The sequence below is a fragment of the Micrasema longulum genome, unplaced genomic scaffold (assembly GCF_059751315.1).
Source record: "Micrasema longulum isolate JH-2025_06_02 unplaced genomic scaffold, ASM5975131v1 h1tg002267l, whole genome shotgun sequence".
Lineage (NCBI taxonomy): Eukaryota > Metazoa > Arthropoda > Insecta > Trichoptera > Brachycentridae > Micrasema > Micrasema longulum.
This window is the reverse complement of record NW_028279425.1, coordinates 37,557-58,247: the sequence shown is the minus strand read 5'-3', so window position 1 is coordinate 58,247 and position 20,691 is coordinate 37,557. Positions and strand designations below refer to the sequence as shown.

At 33.9% G+C, this 20,691-nt stretch overlaps 1 protein-coding gene across 1 annotated transcript; it reads left to right on the top strand.

Annotated features, from left to right (window-relative positions):
• The first annotated feature begins 6,378 nt into the window (after nt 1-6,378).
• On the top strand, nt 6,379-11,657 carry LOC148272625 (uncharacterized). The gene is made up of 2 exons (XM_088239798.1): nt 6,379-7,129; nt 10,744-11,657. The coding sequence occupies exon 2, from the start codon at nt 10,796-10,798 to the stop codon at nt 11,369-11,371; it is 576 nt and encodes a 191-aa protein (XP_088095924.1). The 5' UTR covers nt 6,379-7,129; nt 10,744-10,795; the 3' UTR covers nt 11,372-11,657.
• Nucleotides 11,658-20,691: the final 9,034 nt, after the last annotated feature.

The following is a 20,691-nucleotide window of genomic DNA, read 5'->3' as shown; positions in this document are numbered from 1 at the left end:
ACTATGTTGTAAGAGTAGGAGACAATATGCGACAAATGTATGGGGATAAAAGCGTTTACTATACATAAGCCATATTGAATAAAGCAATGTGTTTTCTCGGTAAATAATTAATATCAGCGAAGCATAGCCGGGTTCAGCAAATATTGTATGAAGAAATATACAAAAAAAAACAAAAAACCAATGTAATTCTATATATTTTGTGTAATTAAATTTATATATGCATCTGAAATTGTATTAACGAATATCTACAAATTGTATGTTTTCTAGTATGTTTCTTTGTTAAATTTCCTTATAAAATAAAATTAAAATAAATACATAATATCTTTCTCAGTTAGTAAACCAAAAATTTTTTTTTTAAATTATTTTTCTTTTAAAATCTCAAGCCACGGGTTGATTTTTTAAAAAATCTTTGAACATCCTGTTTTATATAAATAATCTATCTTGTTATCTGTAACATGCTCTAGCTCCCCAAAGAGCCGTATACTCTCGCCTGTTCACGATAGTTGATTATTCGGGTTTAACACCACTACGGGGTATAAAACAACTTTGGGTAAGAGAAACGGACGTGTAGGAGAAATATAAAGGCTCGGAAAACTGAGAAATACTATCAGGATGGGAATCTAGACCTGTTGAAATATTATTTTTTCCTCACGTAAAACATTCCGCCGTTTTTACTTCATACAAAATGTATTTTCTGGGATTCCAAAAATAAAAATTTCAAAAAAATCAACAGATGGCGGTCGGTACACGCGTATTAATTGTGTCTTAAAAAATTATTTTCTTATGTTTTTAACCAGCCGATGACAGGTCATGAGACCTGTTAATGCCTAGACTTCCATTTAATCTTTTCTAAGATGTTATCCATTCCTGTTGGAATTTTTATATGTTAATGAATACCTAAGGGGTGAAATCCAGTTATTTGTCTACTAAAATTTAGACAAACTCAAAATATTGTAATAAAACCAACTGGTCCAAGAAGACGTTAAAAATTAGAAAGTTGTTTTTAGGCGTTGCCTAGTATGCGAAATAATTCAACCAGATGAATCTTTTCCCAACAATAAAGGTTTTCTTCCCTTTTGCCTATGTTTCAACATTCATATTTCTTTCATTCTTCCATCTGTTAGTTTCAGTGTAGTTTCAGCTCTTCAACTTTATACAACACATTTTATCCGCGTTTCCTATAAAAAAAAAAACAATTTTCAGTTCATAGGTTAATTTAAAATTTTTAATTCAGATAAAAGTTCAGGTGCATAATTGTTTTACTATTTTAGCTCCTCGAAACTCCATACAAAATTTTGTCCCGCAGCGACGCTGCAGTGCGGTTTGACCTTTAACCCCGACAATACAGCACAAATACAAACTTATATCACTTTCGGGCAAAGGAACTTTAAATATTATTATGCTATTAAAATATATAAACCAATTTCCACTCTCCATTAAAACCATTAGTATCGAGAAAATCTTTTAAAAGACTATAAAAAATGGGTAATGGAGGTAGATAGAAGTAAAATGGTCGTTCGGAAAATAACACTTTGAAATAAATGTTTAATTGAAATACTGTAGTTTAGCACGGTTTCTAAAAAATAAACATAATTTATTCATTTTAATTCCAAATAAGAAAAAATAAAAATGACGTATTGTGTTTTTTTTGTACCGATTACGGTGGTGAATTACAGCACAAAACACCCAGGCTTGAGAAAAATCACTTTTTTTGTGTTCTCACCGAGAAAAGAACCCGAACCTTCTGAGCGCGAGTCAAGCGTTTTGACCACTAAATCACGGAGGCCACCTAAAACATTGATTATTATATTTTTAATATTTTCTAAATTTTCTCTCCGTAAATAAAAATGAAATCTTCGGCACATGTGTCCCAGTGCAGTTTGAGATGAAAGCGCTAGAAAATACGTGGGATGAAGAGATTTTGAAAATTCAATTTTATCGGTGCTATCTCGAACCGGTGGCGGTGCCGTCATAAAGGCAAAAGGAGAGCCCATCAAATTAAAAAATATATATTATTTTGGTATATTATGATAGTGTTTATAGAATTATTTCAAAAAATAAATATAATCAAAACCGGCTGTTTTTTTTTAAATTTACTCATTTCAAATAAAAATTCCTAACACTATAAGAAAAGAGCTAATACCTTTATTTTAAATAAATTAAAACATTTATAAATGTAAAATTTACACTTGATGAATTTTCTGAAAAACCTCAAAATATTTGGTGATGCAATTTTTGTGGCGGCTACTATTCTCGTATATCATCAAAGAGTTTAACGATAGTGTAATAAAAATGCTGCGTTACAGTTTTTTAAAAGGTAGTCGTTACTTTACGTTATTTTCTTAATCTCAACGATAAATATTAGACGGAGCAGCACCTGAATATTGTAATTTTGACTGAAGACTCCCTCATCGTTTAAGACCTTATTCATTCCTCAGCGAAACGCTATTTATATATTTTTTCAATTATACAGTGCGATAAATAAAGATCGCTCATTTTATGTCAAATTTAGTCGTGTAAACATGTATAAAGATGTTTCAATAATACAATTTCTTTATTTTGTGAGTTTTAAGAATTTCAAGAATTCATTCATCAACATCAGATGGGGCATAGGGCACTGCATTGATACACCAAATGCAGTGTATCTTGTTGATCTGAAATGAAAAGATAAGGGGATTAGTGTTAAGCTTCTGATGCCAGTCAAGGAACACTAAAATATTCTTGTAAAATCACCGCCTTCATATACCCGTAAACCTTTTTAAAGACCGCGGGTCTTCCAGTAGGTTTGGCTTTAGGAAGTTTTATATTTAAATATAATGAAACACCAAAAAATATTATCTGTGATGTCTGATTAAATGGTATCTCCATTCAAAGAGACTAAAATATTAAAATTATATGACGTAAATCTTATTTTTATGGGAACCAAACGAAAAAACTCTCCGTAAAAGTTTAATCATTTCTCATTAAATCTAACCTTATATGCCAAGGGAAATATTGACGAAAAATGAAATCATAATTTAATGTAGTTTCCCTGATGCCCTGATGGCTTATTTTCAATTGGTTTTACTTTTCGAATACGAATACGAATCTACGCATCTACACTTCTTAGTTTAAGCCATCTCAGTTAATAGTCACCCTGAAACTATTATCCGCACCCGGTGGTGCATAGAGCTCCGCATTATTAAGTAAAATTAGCATATCTATGCGATAGAGACGTCATAAGAGCAAAATTGTTAGTTACTATTTTTTATCGTTTTACTTATTAGTGTTTAATATTTTATATATGCATGTTCATGTGTGTATGTGTATGTTTATGTGTATGCGTATGCGTATGCGTATGCGTATGCGTATGCGTATGCGTATGCGTATGCGTATGCGTATGCGTATGCGTATGCGTATGCGTATGCGTATGCGTATGCGTATGCGTATGCGTATGCGTATGCGTATGCGTATGCGTATGTGTATGTGTATGTGTATGTGTATGTGTATGTGTATGTGTATGTGTATGTGTATGTGTATGTGTATGTGTATGTGTATGTGTATGTGTATGTGTATGTGTATGTGTATGTGTATGTATATGTGTATGTAAGTATATATGTATTTGTAAATATGTAAATATATGGATGTTTGTGTGTATGTATATGTATGTTGTATATGTACATTTACAGACATTTTTTTTTTTTCATTATTTTATATTTACTTACTATTTCTTCTTCTTCTCTTCCTTCCCTATTATCCCATCCCACTTCCTTTCACCTCAAGCGAGCTGTACGTTTTGTTTTTTTTAAACTTTTGTTCCTTTATGAAACCCATAATTGGTCTTGTTATTTGTTGTTATTCTTTATGTTTTGTTATATTACTACGACTGTGTTGGTTTTAAAAATAAAATAAATAAATCTGGATCATCTGTTACAGGAAGATGGTGTGATCAGTTTTGTTTCAGGTGCCTGTCCATGGACAATTAAATATTTAATTGAAAACCACCTTATGTATAAAAAGTATAATCATTTATAAATCAAGATTTTTAATATACTAGGCTCAGAAGTTTTTGCAGGCGTTTTTTGAATGGTAAAATTGTTCAGTAGAATCTTACCCTCTTCAAAAAGGGTTTTAACTGTAGAGTTTTTCGTGTCATATATCATTTGTACTCTTTTCCGACTGCATTACGGCGTCCAAGCTTTTAGAATACTGATGTTAGAATTTAAACATTAGTAAAAATCTCAGAAATTCAATAAAAGATTTTAGTTCTTTTTATTTTTGCACCACAACAGGTCAGGAGGCCCAACCACAGTGGTGAATTACATCACAGAACACCCAGGCTTGAGAAAAATCACATTTCGATTTTTGTGTTCTCACCGGAAATCGATCCCGAATCCTTCCGTGCGTGAGTCAAGCGTCTTGACCACTACACCACGGAGGCCGCCTTTTACTTCACAATCAACAGATGGAAGCATAAAAGAAATATAGATGGTCAAACATCAGCAGAATGAGTAATTTTACAAAGGCAGTGTGTTTATGATAACTTAAACCAGCCAATGATTGGTCATTAGCCCTAAAAAAAAAGGACTTCTAAAGATATATTTATATCCCTTTTAGAAAATTCTCAATTGCTGAAAAAGTTTCTTTAATTTTAGATTTTTTTTTGTTATTAATGTTTTCAAAAATTAAACAAAAAATGCTAGATTTTTTTCTTCGGAGCCGGTTGTGGGATTATAATTTTTTAAGAAATTTGAAATTTGAATAAGGATTGGAATTTGCCTTGTATCCACCCGAGTTATATTATTTTGTCAAAAAGATTTTATCCTCGTGGGAATAACTAGTCATAAATAATAATGCCTAAATTTGAGACTGTTGATGTAATGAATATTTAAATCAGTATGCAAATCTCATAAAGCAAATTAGAAATTATTCATTTTAGTTTTTGTGCCTGGGTTTGTTCTTCCTATCAAACGTAATTAACTACATAGGTAGATAGTTCCTGCTGTTTTGCTTTATATTTGCGTGCTAAACGAGTATCATGCAAGTATAAAACATTACTAATGTTGCATCAAATTGGAATGGTATATTCATAATAATTTATCGACTAAACTGCAGTCACACGAAAATAACCTCCACGATATGGATTTAAAAATATATTTCAGCAATATTTCAAAATTAAATATGGCAAATAGTTAGTAAAATGAAAAAAATTTGCACGGCATAAAAAAACTGTTATTTGGTTTTAATTTTTTTGAGTGATACCTCCCTGTTTGACTAAATATAATTATTCTTCTTCAGCCTTCTGTTCTCCACTGCTGGATATATTCCTTTTCCATATCCTTCTATTTTTCTCGGTCGACTGCCACTTGCTGCCAATTTTTATCCCCTATATCAACTATTTCGTCTGACCATCTTTTTTGAGGTCTTCCGATACCTCGCTTATTCTCAAAAGATTTAACAAAAATCGAATAAACACAAGTTATTTAACGACCCGTGTATAAAAATTTAATAAAGTTTTAATTTGTTCAATTACACAAAAAAAAACTTTAAAAAATGTAAGTCAATTAATGTAAAAATAAAAGAAATTTATCGTTTACACCACAAACACCTTGTGGCGGGTCGACAACGACGGCACGAGCCGAACATTGCCGAACGCCGACGTAGAGCGTACGAACGGGCCAAACCGGCTTCGAGAAAACTACCGGATTCCGACCTCACCGCACGCGTCTTCGAGGCACAAAATTACCGCCAATTTAGATTTACCAACTTCATTTTATTTTGCCTAATATAGTTATTAGAATCCTTCTTTCAATGTGTTAGCTTCAGTAGTTTAGTTTCGTGAATAAATCTTTGTGTAAAACGTAAGTACCCTGTTTTACTTGCTCTCATTCTGTGCACCCACATAACTTTGTACATCACAAAATTAGGCCACCAACTAGGTGCCTACATAAAGGTGGCAACAACACATCCCAAAAGTGGTATACCCCGACGTTTGAACACGAAAACACAACATTAAACAATCAATCACGGTGACCCCATTCAAATTCCATAAAAATTGCGCAAAATTTCAGACAGAAATATCTTCGCTTGACAAAATTGTACAACAATTACTTTTTTTCGGTCGGTACATGAAAAATTTAAAATTTCATTTTTAATTTGATTGCACTTTTAATTTATTTGTAATTAATCAAGGTTAATCTATTTCAAGGTTAACTTATTGTAAGGTTAATTAATTTAGTATAATAGAATTATATTATAATAATTATAATATATAATAGAATTAGATTTTTCAAAGACCGAGCGAATCGAGTGAATTTTTCTGTCGGTAACAATCTTCAATGTAAATGTAACTAATGTAAATGTAATTAATGTAACTAGCGAATTGATTAAACTGTGATTAATTTCTTAACAATATTACTCGGCCGGGATTAATTCAAACAGGTGATTCATAATTTAACTAAAATTATTATAAACAAACATAATATAATACGTTCGAGCGACTCGCTCACCAAAAATCGCACGCCGAGTAATACATTCCTACAACACATATAAATTTTATTTTTTTTTATTTTTCTTGAGTCGAACACACAAACAATTCACACGAACATTTACATAGGGTGCCAGATTGAGTAGAGGTACTTACAGGGTACCGGAACATAATTATTTTTGACAAATATTATATGGCGAGACAAGCGTGACGTAGGCATCCGAAAGTTTTCTCCTTGTGAACGCACTGCGGGAGTAAGTTTTTTTTTTACCAGCGAAATCTATCGGAAATATTTTTCAGCTGGCGCAGTCGTGCACAATACTTGCAATTTGTAAAATTTTATTTTTGTAAACAACTTGAAACTATCAAACAAACAGATATTCGGGCGGCTAAGCCGACGAATGTTTAACTTAGTACGTGGACATTAGTATCCATACTTTTTTTCTATATACATTATATCGTGTGACTGTACTATATATGTTTATATTTTTAACCTAGGCTATGCATGTTATTATGTGTTACAGATTTGAAGTTTTACCATAAACATTTTTAAACTTGATATATTGTACAACGGACAATCAAAAGGAATATTAATATTGAGGGGACCACTCAGGCTTGGAGAATACAAATACCTAATAGTTGGAAAATGTGTTCCGCCGTATGGTAAAATAATTATTTAAATTTTCTGTTTTTAATTTTCTTTTCTATAACTTGCACAGTACATACATAACAAATAGTGACTCTGACATTTAAAAAATAAATATTTTTGTTTGAAATTTAAATTTAAATTTAAATTTAAATCTAATAATTTAAACTTAACTTTTTAATACAACTACACTCATTATTGAATACTTTTATTTCAATATTTTAACTTATACTGTAATCATTATTACATACATTTTTCTGAATTTTTTTTTAAAAAACGAATATTTTTAAACTGTAAACAATGGCTAACAAGGACAACACTGACTTGACAAATATCAACACAGCAAACAACATGTTCCACACGGATAGGATTAGCGTTAAACTACCACAGCTATGGGTGAACAACATCGAACTTTGGTTTAAACAGATAGAAGCACAATTCGAGTTGGCAAACATAGTTTCAGAAGACGCACGTTATAGTCACTTAGTGTCAAAACTTGAACAAACGCACATAGAACAAGTTTCAGATATTTTACTCATGGAACCGAACCGAGCAAAATATACGAGGCTGAAGGAAGCTATAATCCAACGCATGGGCTGTCCACAGGACAGAAGGAGAGAAAAACTGTTTTCTTCCTTACAGCTTGGGGATCGAAACCCATCCAGCCTACTTAGAGAGATGCGGACGCTAGCAATAGGTTTACAAATAGACGAAACGACGTTGCAATACTTGTGGATACAACAACTGCCCAAGACGATCCAAGCGCATTTAGCCATAAGCGAAGATGACTGGGATAGGCAAGCGACGATAGCAGATCGCCTAATACAGGTGTACACACAGGATAATGTAGCGGTAGTAGGTACCAACAATAAAAATAACATTTGTAGTTTAGAACAGTCCGTACAAGCTCTAACCCATAAGGTAGAGAGTTTATTTCACACAATCAACAAACAGCATAGTCACAACAACAATAACAATAGATTCAAACACACAACAAGTAACAGCAGTAACAATTTCAATAACAACAAATACAACAACAATTTCAACAAAACAAGCTATAGGGCCAACGGAAATAACAAGAAAACTATTCTTTGTTACTTCCACACAAAATTTGGCGATCAAGCTAAGAAATGCGTCACACCATGTGAATTTAAACCGCATCTAGCTTCAAAAAACTAGATGGTCGAATCATAGCGGAGGCGGCTGATTCAACCAACACAACACGTCTCTTTGTTAAAGATCGTGATACCGGTGTGTCATACCTCGTTGACTCCGGATCGGAAATATCATTAATTCCTAGATCTTTACACAAACGCCATGGAGAAAAGTCTAAGCTAATTCTCTATGCAGCGAACGGGACTACGATCCAGAATTTCGGAGTTACCACGGTAACACTGAATCTGGGATGTAAACAAATGTTTACATGGAAGTTTATAATAGCGGATACGACACGCCCTATTATAGGAGCAGATTTTCTCCACAACTTCCACCTGTTAGTAGATGTTAGGAACAAACGGTTAGTAGACAATACAAACGGCAAGATAATCAGAGCATTTGACATCTCCACAAACAACAACATAACATGTTCCATATCATTAACAGACAAAACCAACATTTACCACTCACTCATATTGAAGTATCCACAACTAGTAGATATCAATAAACCATACGCAGGGCTGGATAAACACAACACAATCCACCATATAGATACCCGTGGCAAACCCGTTATGTGTAAGACTCGTCGGCTGTCCCCAGAACTACTGAGGCAGGCGAAGCAAGAGTTCGATCACATGGTGGCTCAAGGTATTTGTAGACCCTCCAAGAGTGAGTGGGCCTCTCCATTGCATATGGTGAAGAAGAGCGATGGTACTTATCGCCCTTGTGGCGATTACCGTAGCTTAAACGCACAGACGGTACCTGATCGTTATTCCTTGCCACATATCCACGATATATGCAATGACTTATTTAACTGTAAAATTTTTTCCAAAATTGACTTACAACGAGCATATCACCAAATTCCAATTAATGAAACTGACATTAAAAAGACAGCTATAACCACACCATTCGGGTTATTTGAATTTGTAAGAATGCCATTCGGACTATCATGCGCTGCACAAACATTCCAACGTCACATCAACGAAGTCACAAGAGGTCTAGAAGGAGTACACGCATATATCGACGATATATTGATCGCTTCACCAGACGAAGAAACACATGTGGAACACTTAAAAGCTTTGTTCCAGCGACTTCAAGATCATGGAATGGTGGTAAACCCATCTAAATGCGAGTTTGCCAAGAAAACACTGTTATTTCTTGGTTATGAAATTTCGGCTGAAGGCATCGGACCCTCGCCAACAAAAGTGGAAGCCATCACGAACCTCAACAAGCCAGAAACCATTAAGCAGTTGAGAAGATTCTTGGCCATGGGAAACTTCTACCGAAGATTCATACCACGAGCAGCACACAAATTGATACGACTACACGATTACCTCAAGGGAGCAAAAAAGAATGACAACAGAAAAGTAGAGTGGAACGAAGTCACTACACACGATTTCGAAGAGGTCAAGAACTCGCTGATCAACGCCACTAAGCTTAGCTACCCAGAGGAAAGCAGCAAGATGTCAGTGTGGACAGACGCCTCAGATTACGCAATCGGAGGCGTGCTACAACAAACCACAGACGGCATCAACTACAAACCGATAAGTTTCTTCTCAAAAAAGTTGAACAAGGCTCAGTGTTCATATAGTACGTACGACAGGGAACTACTAGCCATTTTTGAGACTGTAAGGTACTTTCAACATTACCTGGAGGGCAGAGAATTCTGTATATACACGGACCATAAACCACTACAATTCGTGTTTAGAAGGAAAAGTCACGACAAAGAAAGCCCCAGACAACTCAGATATCTAGACTACATCTCACAGTTCAGCACGGACATCAAATACATAAAAGGAGAAGACAACGTCGTCGCCGATACCTTATCAAGAATCGACATGATCGAACAAGAGGCAAACATATCGTTCGAAAAGATCCATAAAGAACAAAGGCAGGACAACGAACTACTCGCACTCTTGGACGACAAGAACACTGCTCTGAACCTGATCAAAACCAACATGCAGGGACAAGAAATCGTCTTCGATCTCAACAAAGGCAACATGCGACCGTACATCCCAAAAACGCTACAGAGATCTTTCTTCAACCAAGTGCATAACCTCAACCATGCAGGAGCCGACGCCACGACCAAGACCATCAGTCAAAGAGGCGTCTGGAAAAATATGAAAGCAGACTGCGCAGCTTGGACGAAGGCCTGCATACCCTGTCAGAAGAGCAAAGTCAACAAACACACGAGGACACCGATCATCAAGATCGACATGCCGAGACAGAAATTCTGCGTGGTCCATGTCGACCTCATCGGACCTTTTCCACCATCAGAGGGACTGAGGTACTGCCTCACATGTATCGACCGATACACTCGATGGGCGGAAGTAATCCCTATCGCAGATATCCAGACCCACACAATCATCAGAGCCATCTGGGACAACTGGATTGCGAGATACGGCGTACCGGAGAAAATTATAACTGATCAGGGTAGGCAATTCATGTCTACGGACTTTAACTTGTTTTGTTCCAGATCAGGCATAGCACACTCCAACACGACGCCTTACCATCCACAAAGTAATGGCATGATCGAGCGATTTCATAGAACGCTGAAGACGGCCATTAAAGCTCACCACCCTGTTCCGTGGACAAAATCGATCAGCACCATACTACTCGGACTGAGGGCCACACTGCGCACGAATGCAGAGCACTCAGTAGCAGAGATGCTGTATGGGTGCAAACTAAAGTTACCAGCAGACATCCTGGAGCAGACGAACGACTACATTGACCCGGACTCCTACACTAGGCAACTGGTAAATTTCATGCAAAACGTCAAACCAAGGCCAGTCGAGCACCACAATAAAGGTAACGTTTTCATCCACCCGGAACTAAAGAGAGCCACACACTTGTTTCTGAGGGACGACAGAGTGTACAAACCCCTGATGCCGAACTACAAGGGGCCCTACAAGGTCATCACCAGGGCGGAAAAGACGGTAACACTGGACGTGGATGGCGAACATAAAAAGGTTTCGCTGGACAGGTGCAAGCCGGCGTTCCAGACAGCGGAAGAACGAGCCAGTCCAGCAGAAACGGAAACACCAACAGAACAACCGGCATACACAACGCGTAGCGGCAGGAGGGTGATACAGCGTCAGTTTTGAAAAACAGATTTCAAAACTTGGAAGGGGGCTGTGTGGCGGGTCGACAACGACGGCACGAGCCGAACATTGCCGAACGCCGACGTAGAGCGTACGAACGGGCCAAACCGGCTTCGAGAAAACTACCGGATTCCGACCTCACCGCACGCGTCTTCGAGGCACAAAATTACCGCCAATTTAGATTTACCAACTTCATTTTATTTTGCCTAATATAGTTATTAGAATCCTTCTTTCAATGTGTTAGCTTCAGTAGTTTAGTTTCGTGAATAAATCTTTGTGTAAAACGTAAGTACCCTGTTTTACTTGCTCTCATTCTGTGCACCCACATAACTTTGTACATCACAAAATTAGGCCACCAACTAGGTGCCTACATAAAGGTGGCAACAACACATCCCAAAACCTTAACCACTTAAGCTAGGGTTTCCTAGGACAGCGGTGCCCGTATTTTAACGGCCGTGGTGAACGATGATACGGTGGACAGCCGTCGTAACGGTGACTAGAGTGTAGTTTCCTAGGAAAACGGTGTTATCAACACCATTTAACACCGTTTCCCTCGGAAACCACTCTCTAGTCGACGTTACGACGGCTGTCCACCGCATCACCGTTCTCTACGGCCGTTAAGACGCGGGCACCGCTGTCCTAGGAAACCCTAACTTTACCGACGTTTAATGTCTACCGGTTTCGAGACGTACCCATCTCTTCGTCAAGGGCACTCACTATTCCGATATGCGAATGCTGAAATATATTTTCATCTCTCCGTAATATACATACTTGTATTTACAAAAAATACGTAAATTACATGCGAAGTTAAGTCGGACGGATGAATGGGGGAGTGTCCTGACGAAGAGACGGGTACGTCTTGAGACAGGTAAACATGAAAACTCGATAAGTGGTTATATACTAATATTTACAAACATTAGTTAAAATGTTAGACCACAAAGTTAATAGAAGTTAAAGAACACAATTATGTTTAACCCTTACGCTGCTACGCAGTTTTTCAAGAATCTAATCAGAAATCCTCTTATTTATACATTTTAAAAATATTTTATCGAATACGTTGTTTTCCAAACACACTACTGTTTTATCAATTAACAGCAATTCCAAGAAAAATCTTCCATTTCATAAATATCTAATTCAAGCCCAATGGAGTGAGCAAGATAGACAATTCGTGCCGAAAATATACAATTTTCGTACAGCGGTTGTAAACCCTTTCTTAATTGAAAATAAAAACAAACAAAACTGATCTCGTACTGCAATCTCAAGGCGCATTGTTATTATTGAAACGAAATAATTATGACAGTTTTTTTGTTGATTACGGGGCAAAGTGCTCTGTTATATATTATCAAACCTACCACTTCCATCAATGCATCTAAAAAAAAATTGAGTAAAATATATCTTGAAATTTGTTGCAACAGAGAGGGAAAACATTTTTGCCAAGGGAATATGGAAGTCTAGGCATTTACAGGACTTATGATCTGTCATTGGCTGGTTTAAATCACCACTTTACACACTGCGAAATATTCACTATTCTGGGTACGTTTACACATCAACATTCATGATTATTTTTACATTACCTCAACTCTTCCATCTGTTGACTTTTGCAAACTAAAAGAGCTGAAACCTTTATTGATGTCGGTGAGTTTCATCTGGATAAACTATTTCACCTCTTAGGTAATGCCTACAAATACTTTAAATTTTTTATGTAAGTTATTTTAATCAACAATATTTTGAGTATGTCCAAATGTTTGTAGGGAGTTATTTAGATTGAAACTTAAAGGTAACCGGTAAATTTACTAAGAAGTGATATTATTTCTTGGTAGTTGTTATAATATAATTTTAATTTGAAAAAGATAATGTTTTTGTACAACTGTCTCACAAATTGATATCACTTCTTAGAAAAATATTCCGTTACACTAATAGCTAGTTCACGCATAATGGATTGAGCGAGATAGACAACAGTTGCCGAAATTACAAACAGCTGAGGTAAATTACATATTTTTTACATTTATATATATTTTTAATCTTACTTTGTTACTCTAACTAACAATTTAACTCTGCAAAGCGTCCTTTTTATTATGAATAAATTTACAAAATATATCATTCAAAATGATAACGGATAGTGAAAGTGATAAAGAAGTTCAGTCATATCACTCCACTACTTTGGGAACTACACTGGCTACGTTTTCCACAGATGGTCGAATACAAACTCTGTTGGCTTATGTATAACACAACTCTGCTCCGGAATATCTAAGGGAACAATGCATTCCAGATGAGCTAGCTGACAGGCGTCTCACGCTTAGATCAGCTACGTCTACGGCGAGAGGAAAAGTTATTATAGCTCTACGCAAACAGCGCACTAAATTTAGTGAACGCGCATTTGCGGTCGCAGGCCCTATGGCATGGAATGCTCTCCCAGCAGAGGTGCGAGGCTGTGAAAGTGAAGTGATGTTTCGGAAAAAACTAAAAACCCACTTGTTCTCTAAATCATTTGAATAAATCCGTAGCATGTGACAACAAAATAAATTATTTTAATTAAATTACAAATTTAAAAGCTTCAATTAAATTAATTTAACAATAAAATCACTATGTAAAGCGCCCTTGAGGTATTTTATTACGAAAATGGCGCTATATAAGTTATCCATAATAATAATAATAAAAAAGAAATAATAGTACCTCGCCGAGAAACTCGGAGGCTTAGCAGCTCAACCTATTCCGAAAGTGAATTAGACAATAACGATATTTTTTTTAAGTGATAGTGATAATAATTTATAATATGACTCTTACGAAGAGCACGAAATCGAAAAAGCTTTTTCTGAAGTATTTTTGGATCAATATCGAGCTGATATACATCATTTACGTTTTGTTTGTAGAATAGTTTGTAGAATAGAGTTTGCATAGTAATAATTACGTTTTGTTAGTAGAGAAATAATTACTACCTAATGAACAGCTAAATCATTTTGATGTACCATTACTGTGGGTACCCATTATAATAAATTAACAAATGATTTTTTTAATATTCATAGTCCTAATTGATCATTATGTTCCATGGTGAATTATTTTTATGTTTTATGGCTCTTTACTTATTTGTTTATATTCTTAATTATGGGGTTTTCCGGTGATATAGGGACCTCACTAGATAAAAGTTATTGTATTAAAGGTAAAGTATTCAATTAGTTATTCATTACGGAAGTACATCAATATTTTCGTAATCACTGAATTGGGTTAAATAGCGGGGAAAACACCAAATATAATTATTTTCCTCAAATATCATTTAAGTGATTCAAAATCTAACTGTTAACATAGATTTATTTTTTTCACTGTTTTTGGAATGTAAAAAAGTTCACTGTTTCAGGTCCCGACTATCTAGAAGTTTCCTGTGTTTAGTCGTTTCTCTTTTCTTAAAAGCACTGCAAATTTAAACATCATAAGTAAATTTATAATGAGGATGTTTAGTGGTTTAAAAAAAAAAATGTGTTTAGACAAAGATTTTTTTTTCAATTTTTTTGTATCGTATTATCAGCGCTACGGTCTTTTAAAGTTTTGTATTTCTGACATTAATCCGCGTGTGACGTCGCAAGTTCTCTTCCGCTTCTTCTCGGTTAGTTCTGTTGATTGGTCCATTGACGATTAGCAAACCGGAAATCTTACACAACCCTCTTATCATTGGTTGATTCATATGAACAAGTGACGTCGTTCAAAGCTGTTCGTTTTCATTAAAATATTCATTAAAATATTTTAAATGATTTTTCATTCATTTTCAAGAAACTTTGCTGTACAATTTAATGCTTAAATTTTTACTGCGCATAAGAAAACATTTTTTGGATTAAATTTTTCGTAGGGCTGAAATAGGTACGAAACTAAATAATAACCCGTCGAATAAGTAATTTTTATGTTTTGAAAATGTTTTATACCACTGACGGTTAAGTGCAACAAGCAGTTCCCGAATTCATTTACCCTTTTGGGGATTATGACGTCAGCATCAGTCTAGTTAGAACTTTATGATAGGGATTAACAACAACGATATATCGTTGTTTAGCAGTATAAGGGTTAAAGGCGGGCGCCTAGCGCAGTTGGTCCAAAAGACCAACTGTGAAACTAGCGACGCGGGTTCAAATCCTGCTAATTGCAAGAAAAAAATTCAATAAATATTTTTTCTCAATCGGTCTGGGTGTTGTGGTGTATTATTCATAAGTTTCTTCCATATCCTTTCTTTCCCACCTGCTGACAAACCTCTGGAATAGAGGCTTAGTGGGTTATTCCTCTAGAAAAAAAATAATATTTATGTATGCTGATGCTAATGAAAAGTATTTCTTATAAAATAATAAGAAAAATAAAATAACTAAATCATATTATTAGGAATAATCAAAACCCATAATAATTCAAACTTCTCGGATGATATTTGATATTTTAAAATAATTTGATTAATTATTATTCAATTCACTGTTTTGCTTAAGGATGTTGATATTTAAATTTGTTTTTATGAATAACGAGCAGAACCGGGCAATGTTTTGCTATTTCTAAATTTGAGTACACACTTGTGTATAAATTTAATGAACACACTCAAAAGTTTAATATCAATAATATTTATTTCAAATTGAAAATGTACGATTTCATTATTATTTTTGTGTTTCGGATTACAAAAATTCCTTGCATGTCTAGCCTTTTATGCCAAACTGAAATAGACAAATAAATAATTCACCGTCAAATGCCATACATAACTCTGTGAGAAAATAGGGGAATACGTTTGTATGAAGAAATGTGCTACCATGTTTCCGCGTAATATTAAACATTTTTTAAAGTTATTTGGTGTTCTTAAATAAAAATCGTTTTTTTAACCACTAGCCAGGTTTTGATGTGAGCTTGATATTTAATTCGAAAACGAAATGCCTGATTGTGTCGTGAAAGCGTGTAAAAATCGTTTTAGTGAACGTAAAAAAGATGGTGCAACTTTTCATTGGTTTGTAGGTACCTAGGTACTTGTTTATAGTTGAATTATAAAACTTTAAATAATTGATTTTCAAATACCGAATTATATTTACTCCTCTCTTCTTGCCAACGGGGGTGCATTTCGTGGCGGAATACGATAGTATTACCAAAAATCCAGTAAAAAAAATAAATGGGTAGAATTTATAAGGAATATAAGGAAAGAGTCTGATTGGGATCCATAAAAAAACGAAAATTGTTTGTAAACATTCAAAATATTTTTTTTAATACACAAAAAAAATATTTTTCCAATTTTTTTTTGTAATTGCAATCCAGCCCTAGTGAACGATAAAAAAACATTTGCGCTCCTAAATTATTTTCTACTATAAAATTGAATATTTTAAGAGCTTTAAATATGCTCATGAAAAGATCTACATTTTGCTAAAAACAGCACGTAAATCGATCCAGTAGTTATTCAATCTATCGAGGACACACATACAAACACTGCCTTATATATACTCGTATGTACAAGTATAGAAAGATAAGACGTGTTTTTTTCTATTAATTGTTCATTTATATTATGGTATTAGTATTGGTTTATTAAATAATATTACTCAGTTCATTTATTTTAATAATAAAGTTTATTTTTTATTATAATTTATTATATTATTATTTATTTAGTACTGGATTACTTTACACGTGCGATTTACAATGCAATTCAACAAAATTTTATGAAATTCGAATTCATCTCAAAGCAGTCGCTTCTTAAATCTGAATGATGCAAATTCAAGCTTTTGAAATGTAGAAATACGACGTGCATCACGCCTCAATGCTATGTGCTGAGTTTCTATATCTTCTGGTCGTTTTGCCTTTTAAGGTTTCGCATACATTTTAGTTGTTCAATTAACTAACTCTGCTGAAATGAGGAGTACAAAACAATTATTTAGCTAGGCATTGTTTCTTTGTATTGAATGTGTGATATTTGCCTGACTTATCTGGATAATCTCCAACGTACACTTAACAAGCAGTAAACTATGCAATCATTTTAAACTGATTAATTGAGCAATAAAGCCATTATAATGCAATCAAATTGTAAGACACTGAAATAATTAGTTATTCATTAAGATTTTATTAAAATACATGTCCAAAAGTAGACTGAATCAATTGATCATGCGATTTCCGTCTGTTAGAAGAAGCAGATGAAAGTACTAAGGAAATTAACATATTACAACAGAGATGAAGAACATTTAAGAAAAGGTAATATAGAAGTCTAGGCATCTACAGGGCTTATGACCTGTCAATGGCTGGTTTGAGAATGTTACACAGTGCGTAAAGTGGCCACTTGCCATTGACAGGTCATAAGCCCTGTAGATGCCTTTCTACAAAAATTTGGCCAAACTCAAAATATTGTTACTAAGGAAATGTTGACAAACATGCAAAATAGCGAATGTTACATAGCGTGCAATGTACATAATCACTGATACCAGTTAATGACAGGTCGCAAATACCCTGTAAATACCTACCCATCCATATTCCCCTCTCGTCTACCTCGGTTGTAATAAGCTTTAACCATAAGATATTTGGATGTGTTATTTCTAATTTTATTGTAATTGTTTCGTCTTGAATAAAATAAATCCATTTATATTTTGAATGTATGAAGCACTTTGTGGTTCATTTATTTTAGAGGTAAAAATAAAACAGCTTTATTTTATGAACTGTTTTTTTCAAAAAAAATTGTGTCATAAAACAAAGCTGTTTTATTTACACCTTTAAAAAATAAATAATTTTTTTTCTCGTCATTTATACGTAGCCATAAATGTTGTTAAAAAAATAATAATTTCCTTTTATGATTAACATGGTGTCAAATAATCATATTCAAAAAGAATATACAAAAAATAACAAAGTAAAAAACATAATAGTAAAATAAAAAAATATAATAAAAAACATATTTAAAATAAAAAAAATTTTTTTTAAAAAAAAAAACGCGGTGTAAAATAATCATATTCATAGGGTTCAGTTACATAGAAAAAAACAGATGGATAATTAATTGTGCCCCCTAATACTGTAACTACTATAGGCACTTGTATTGTATTGTGACTAAAATCACTGGTTGTGTAATAAGATGCATATTTGGGCTTCAATAAAGAAATACAAGTTTTTTTGTATTACTGCAATAAAGTTGTTCAGTTTTTTTTATTTGTTAATACTAGACTATTAAACAAAGCCAAATTTTTTTGAAAAAATATTTTTATGTATTGTATTATAAGAATTGTGATTTTTAAATTTATGGGATTTTGAAATTACGTAACGTCTCAAGTTTTCTACGGTGATTTGTTCCGATTCCGTTCCGATGGCTTCCCGGTAACTGGAAACGTATCACAACACTTTCATTGGTTGATTTCGGAGAACTAGTGACGTCGTTCAAAGCTGTTCATTTTTATCAAAATCATTTTTATATACATTTTCGAGAAACTTCTCAATGTGCTAAAATTTTCTAATTTTTACCACGCGTACAAAAACATAATTGATATCCGATTTCCCGTTGCACTGAACCTTCTGATTACGATTTCGACGAAACCTTACAAACGGCAAAAATTTGCTCGCGGAAACACCCATAATTGGACAACGGGAGAATTAATTCATCTTTTTACATCATAAGTGAACTCGTTTCATGTTATTAAAAATCTTTTTTATGTAATCAATTTTACACGTTTATTTCGCCTATCCGAAATCATAATATTCAGATATTTACGCAAAGGTTGTAGTAGGAGTACTTTACACTGAACATTTCAATACCGTTTAGTTAATTCCCGCCTTTCCGGTGTACGAATCTTGACCTTTAAAACCTTTCTAACCACTTTGGCACTGCATCCCTTTCAATTAATTCGTAAAAGCTATATACATATTTACTCAACCTCTCAAACATTGGGGAAAACTCGCCAAATACTTGCTTTCATACGTTTTCACATACGGGTAGTCCTTAAAAATTAACATTTCAAATCTACCCGGAACAACCTCTTATATTGTTCTATGATATAAAGAAAAAGACTCGCATAAAAATTAAGATAATAAAAAAATACAATATTATTTTAGTCCCGAATTGAGTTGTAGTAACTCCAGGGAATGCAATTAATATTACTTTGCGAAATAATATGCAGTCGGTTATTTGTCGGCTTCGTGGCGTAATTGTCGGCGCGTTTGCCTACCTAGAGGTGTCGGGTTCGATTCGCAACATGGTTGACATGAAATATTTATTTAGAAGGGCGTGTTCACACAAGAATATTTCATAGTCCCTGGACTTGTACCTGAAGCGTAATACTGACCATCTTACCTTCATGTTACAAAAAATATCAAGATATGCTGCGATTGGTGTACCAATCCATTGCCCCATGCACCATTAGTTGTGGAAAGGGAATGATGATGATGAAATACTATGTATACAATGATGAATAAATATGTATTTTTTAATTTATCGAAATCTTGATTATATTAGTTCCTACCTTTTCATTGTGTAATTTTAGGTAAAAAGAACATTTTTTAATTTATTTAATTTAACAATGCGCCCAAGGGGCATTTACAAAAAATATACAGGTAAGTACAAACATAGTAAGTAGTAATTTAAAAGATAAAAAACGCTTTTTTGTAAACATGTAGAAACAATAAAAACCATACTGCTATGCAAAATAAAAAGTGAAACTTTACATAGTAAAAAATTAAAATTAAAATATGGATATTAGAAAAGTAATTGAATTAAAATGCAAATTGTAAATAACTTGTAAAGAATTTAAACAAAAAAATATATACATTTACATACACTTATACGTATAAAAAAATGGTATTTACAAATTATTGTTAAAAACAAATAATAAAAATTAGTTTACAGTAAGTATATATAAGATAATAACATAATATCTGGTACACAAAAATATTTGATACATAATTTCAGAAAAAATATTGAATATTCTCTAAGTATTATCATCTCATTGGACACGTTTGACACTATGAAGACCAATTATGTGGTTGAAATCAATATGTATATTGTGTAAGCACTTCAGTTACATGAACTCGTGACCTAACCGAATTTATGAAATAAATTTTATTTCAGTTTTTTAGTGAAGTATTAAAAACGATACGAATACGTCGTAATTCACATTTAAATATAAAATTTAAATTCTTGACCACAAGCTCTGGGGAAATCGGTAGCGTGTTTTATATATTGCCTCGTGATTATTCGTCTATAAAAACTGCACGGGTTTCTTCTTGCATTATTTATGAGTCCAACGTAATCTGTAAACTGGACTTAAAGTAAGTTTTTTTAAGTTTAAATTATTTACAACTTCAAGAAACTGAATAACACAACACTTGAACGCGGCTCAGTTACATTATGCACCCAGGTGGAT

Coding starts and splice junctions, on each gene's coding strand:
- LOC148272625 (XM_088239798.1), top strand. CDS start 10,796: ATGATCGAGCGATTTCATAGAACGCTGAAGACGGCCATTAAAGCTCAC.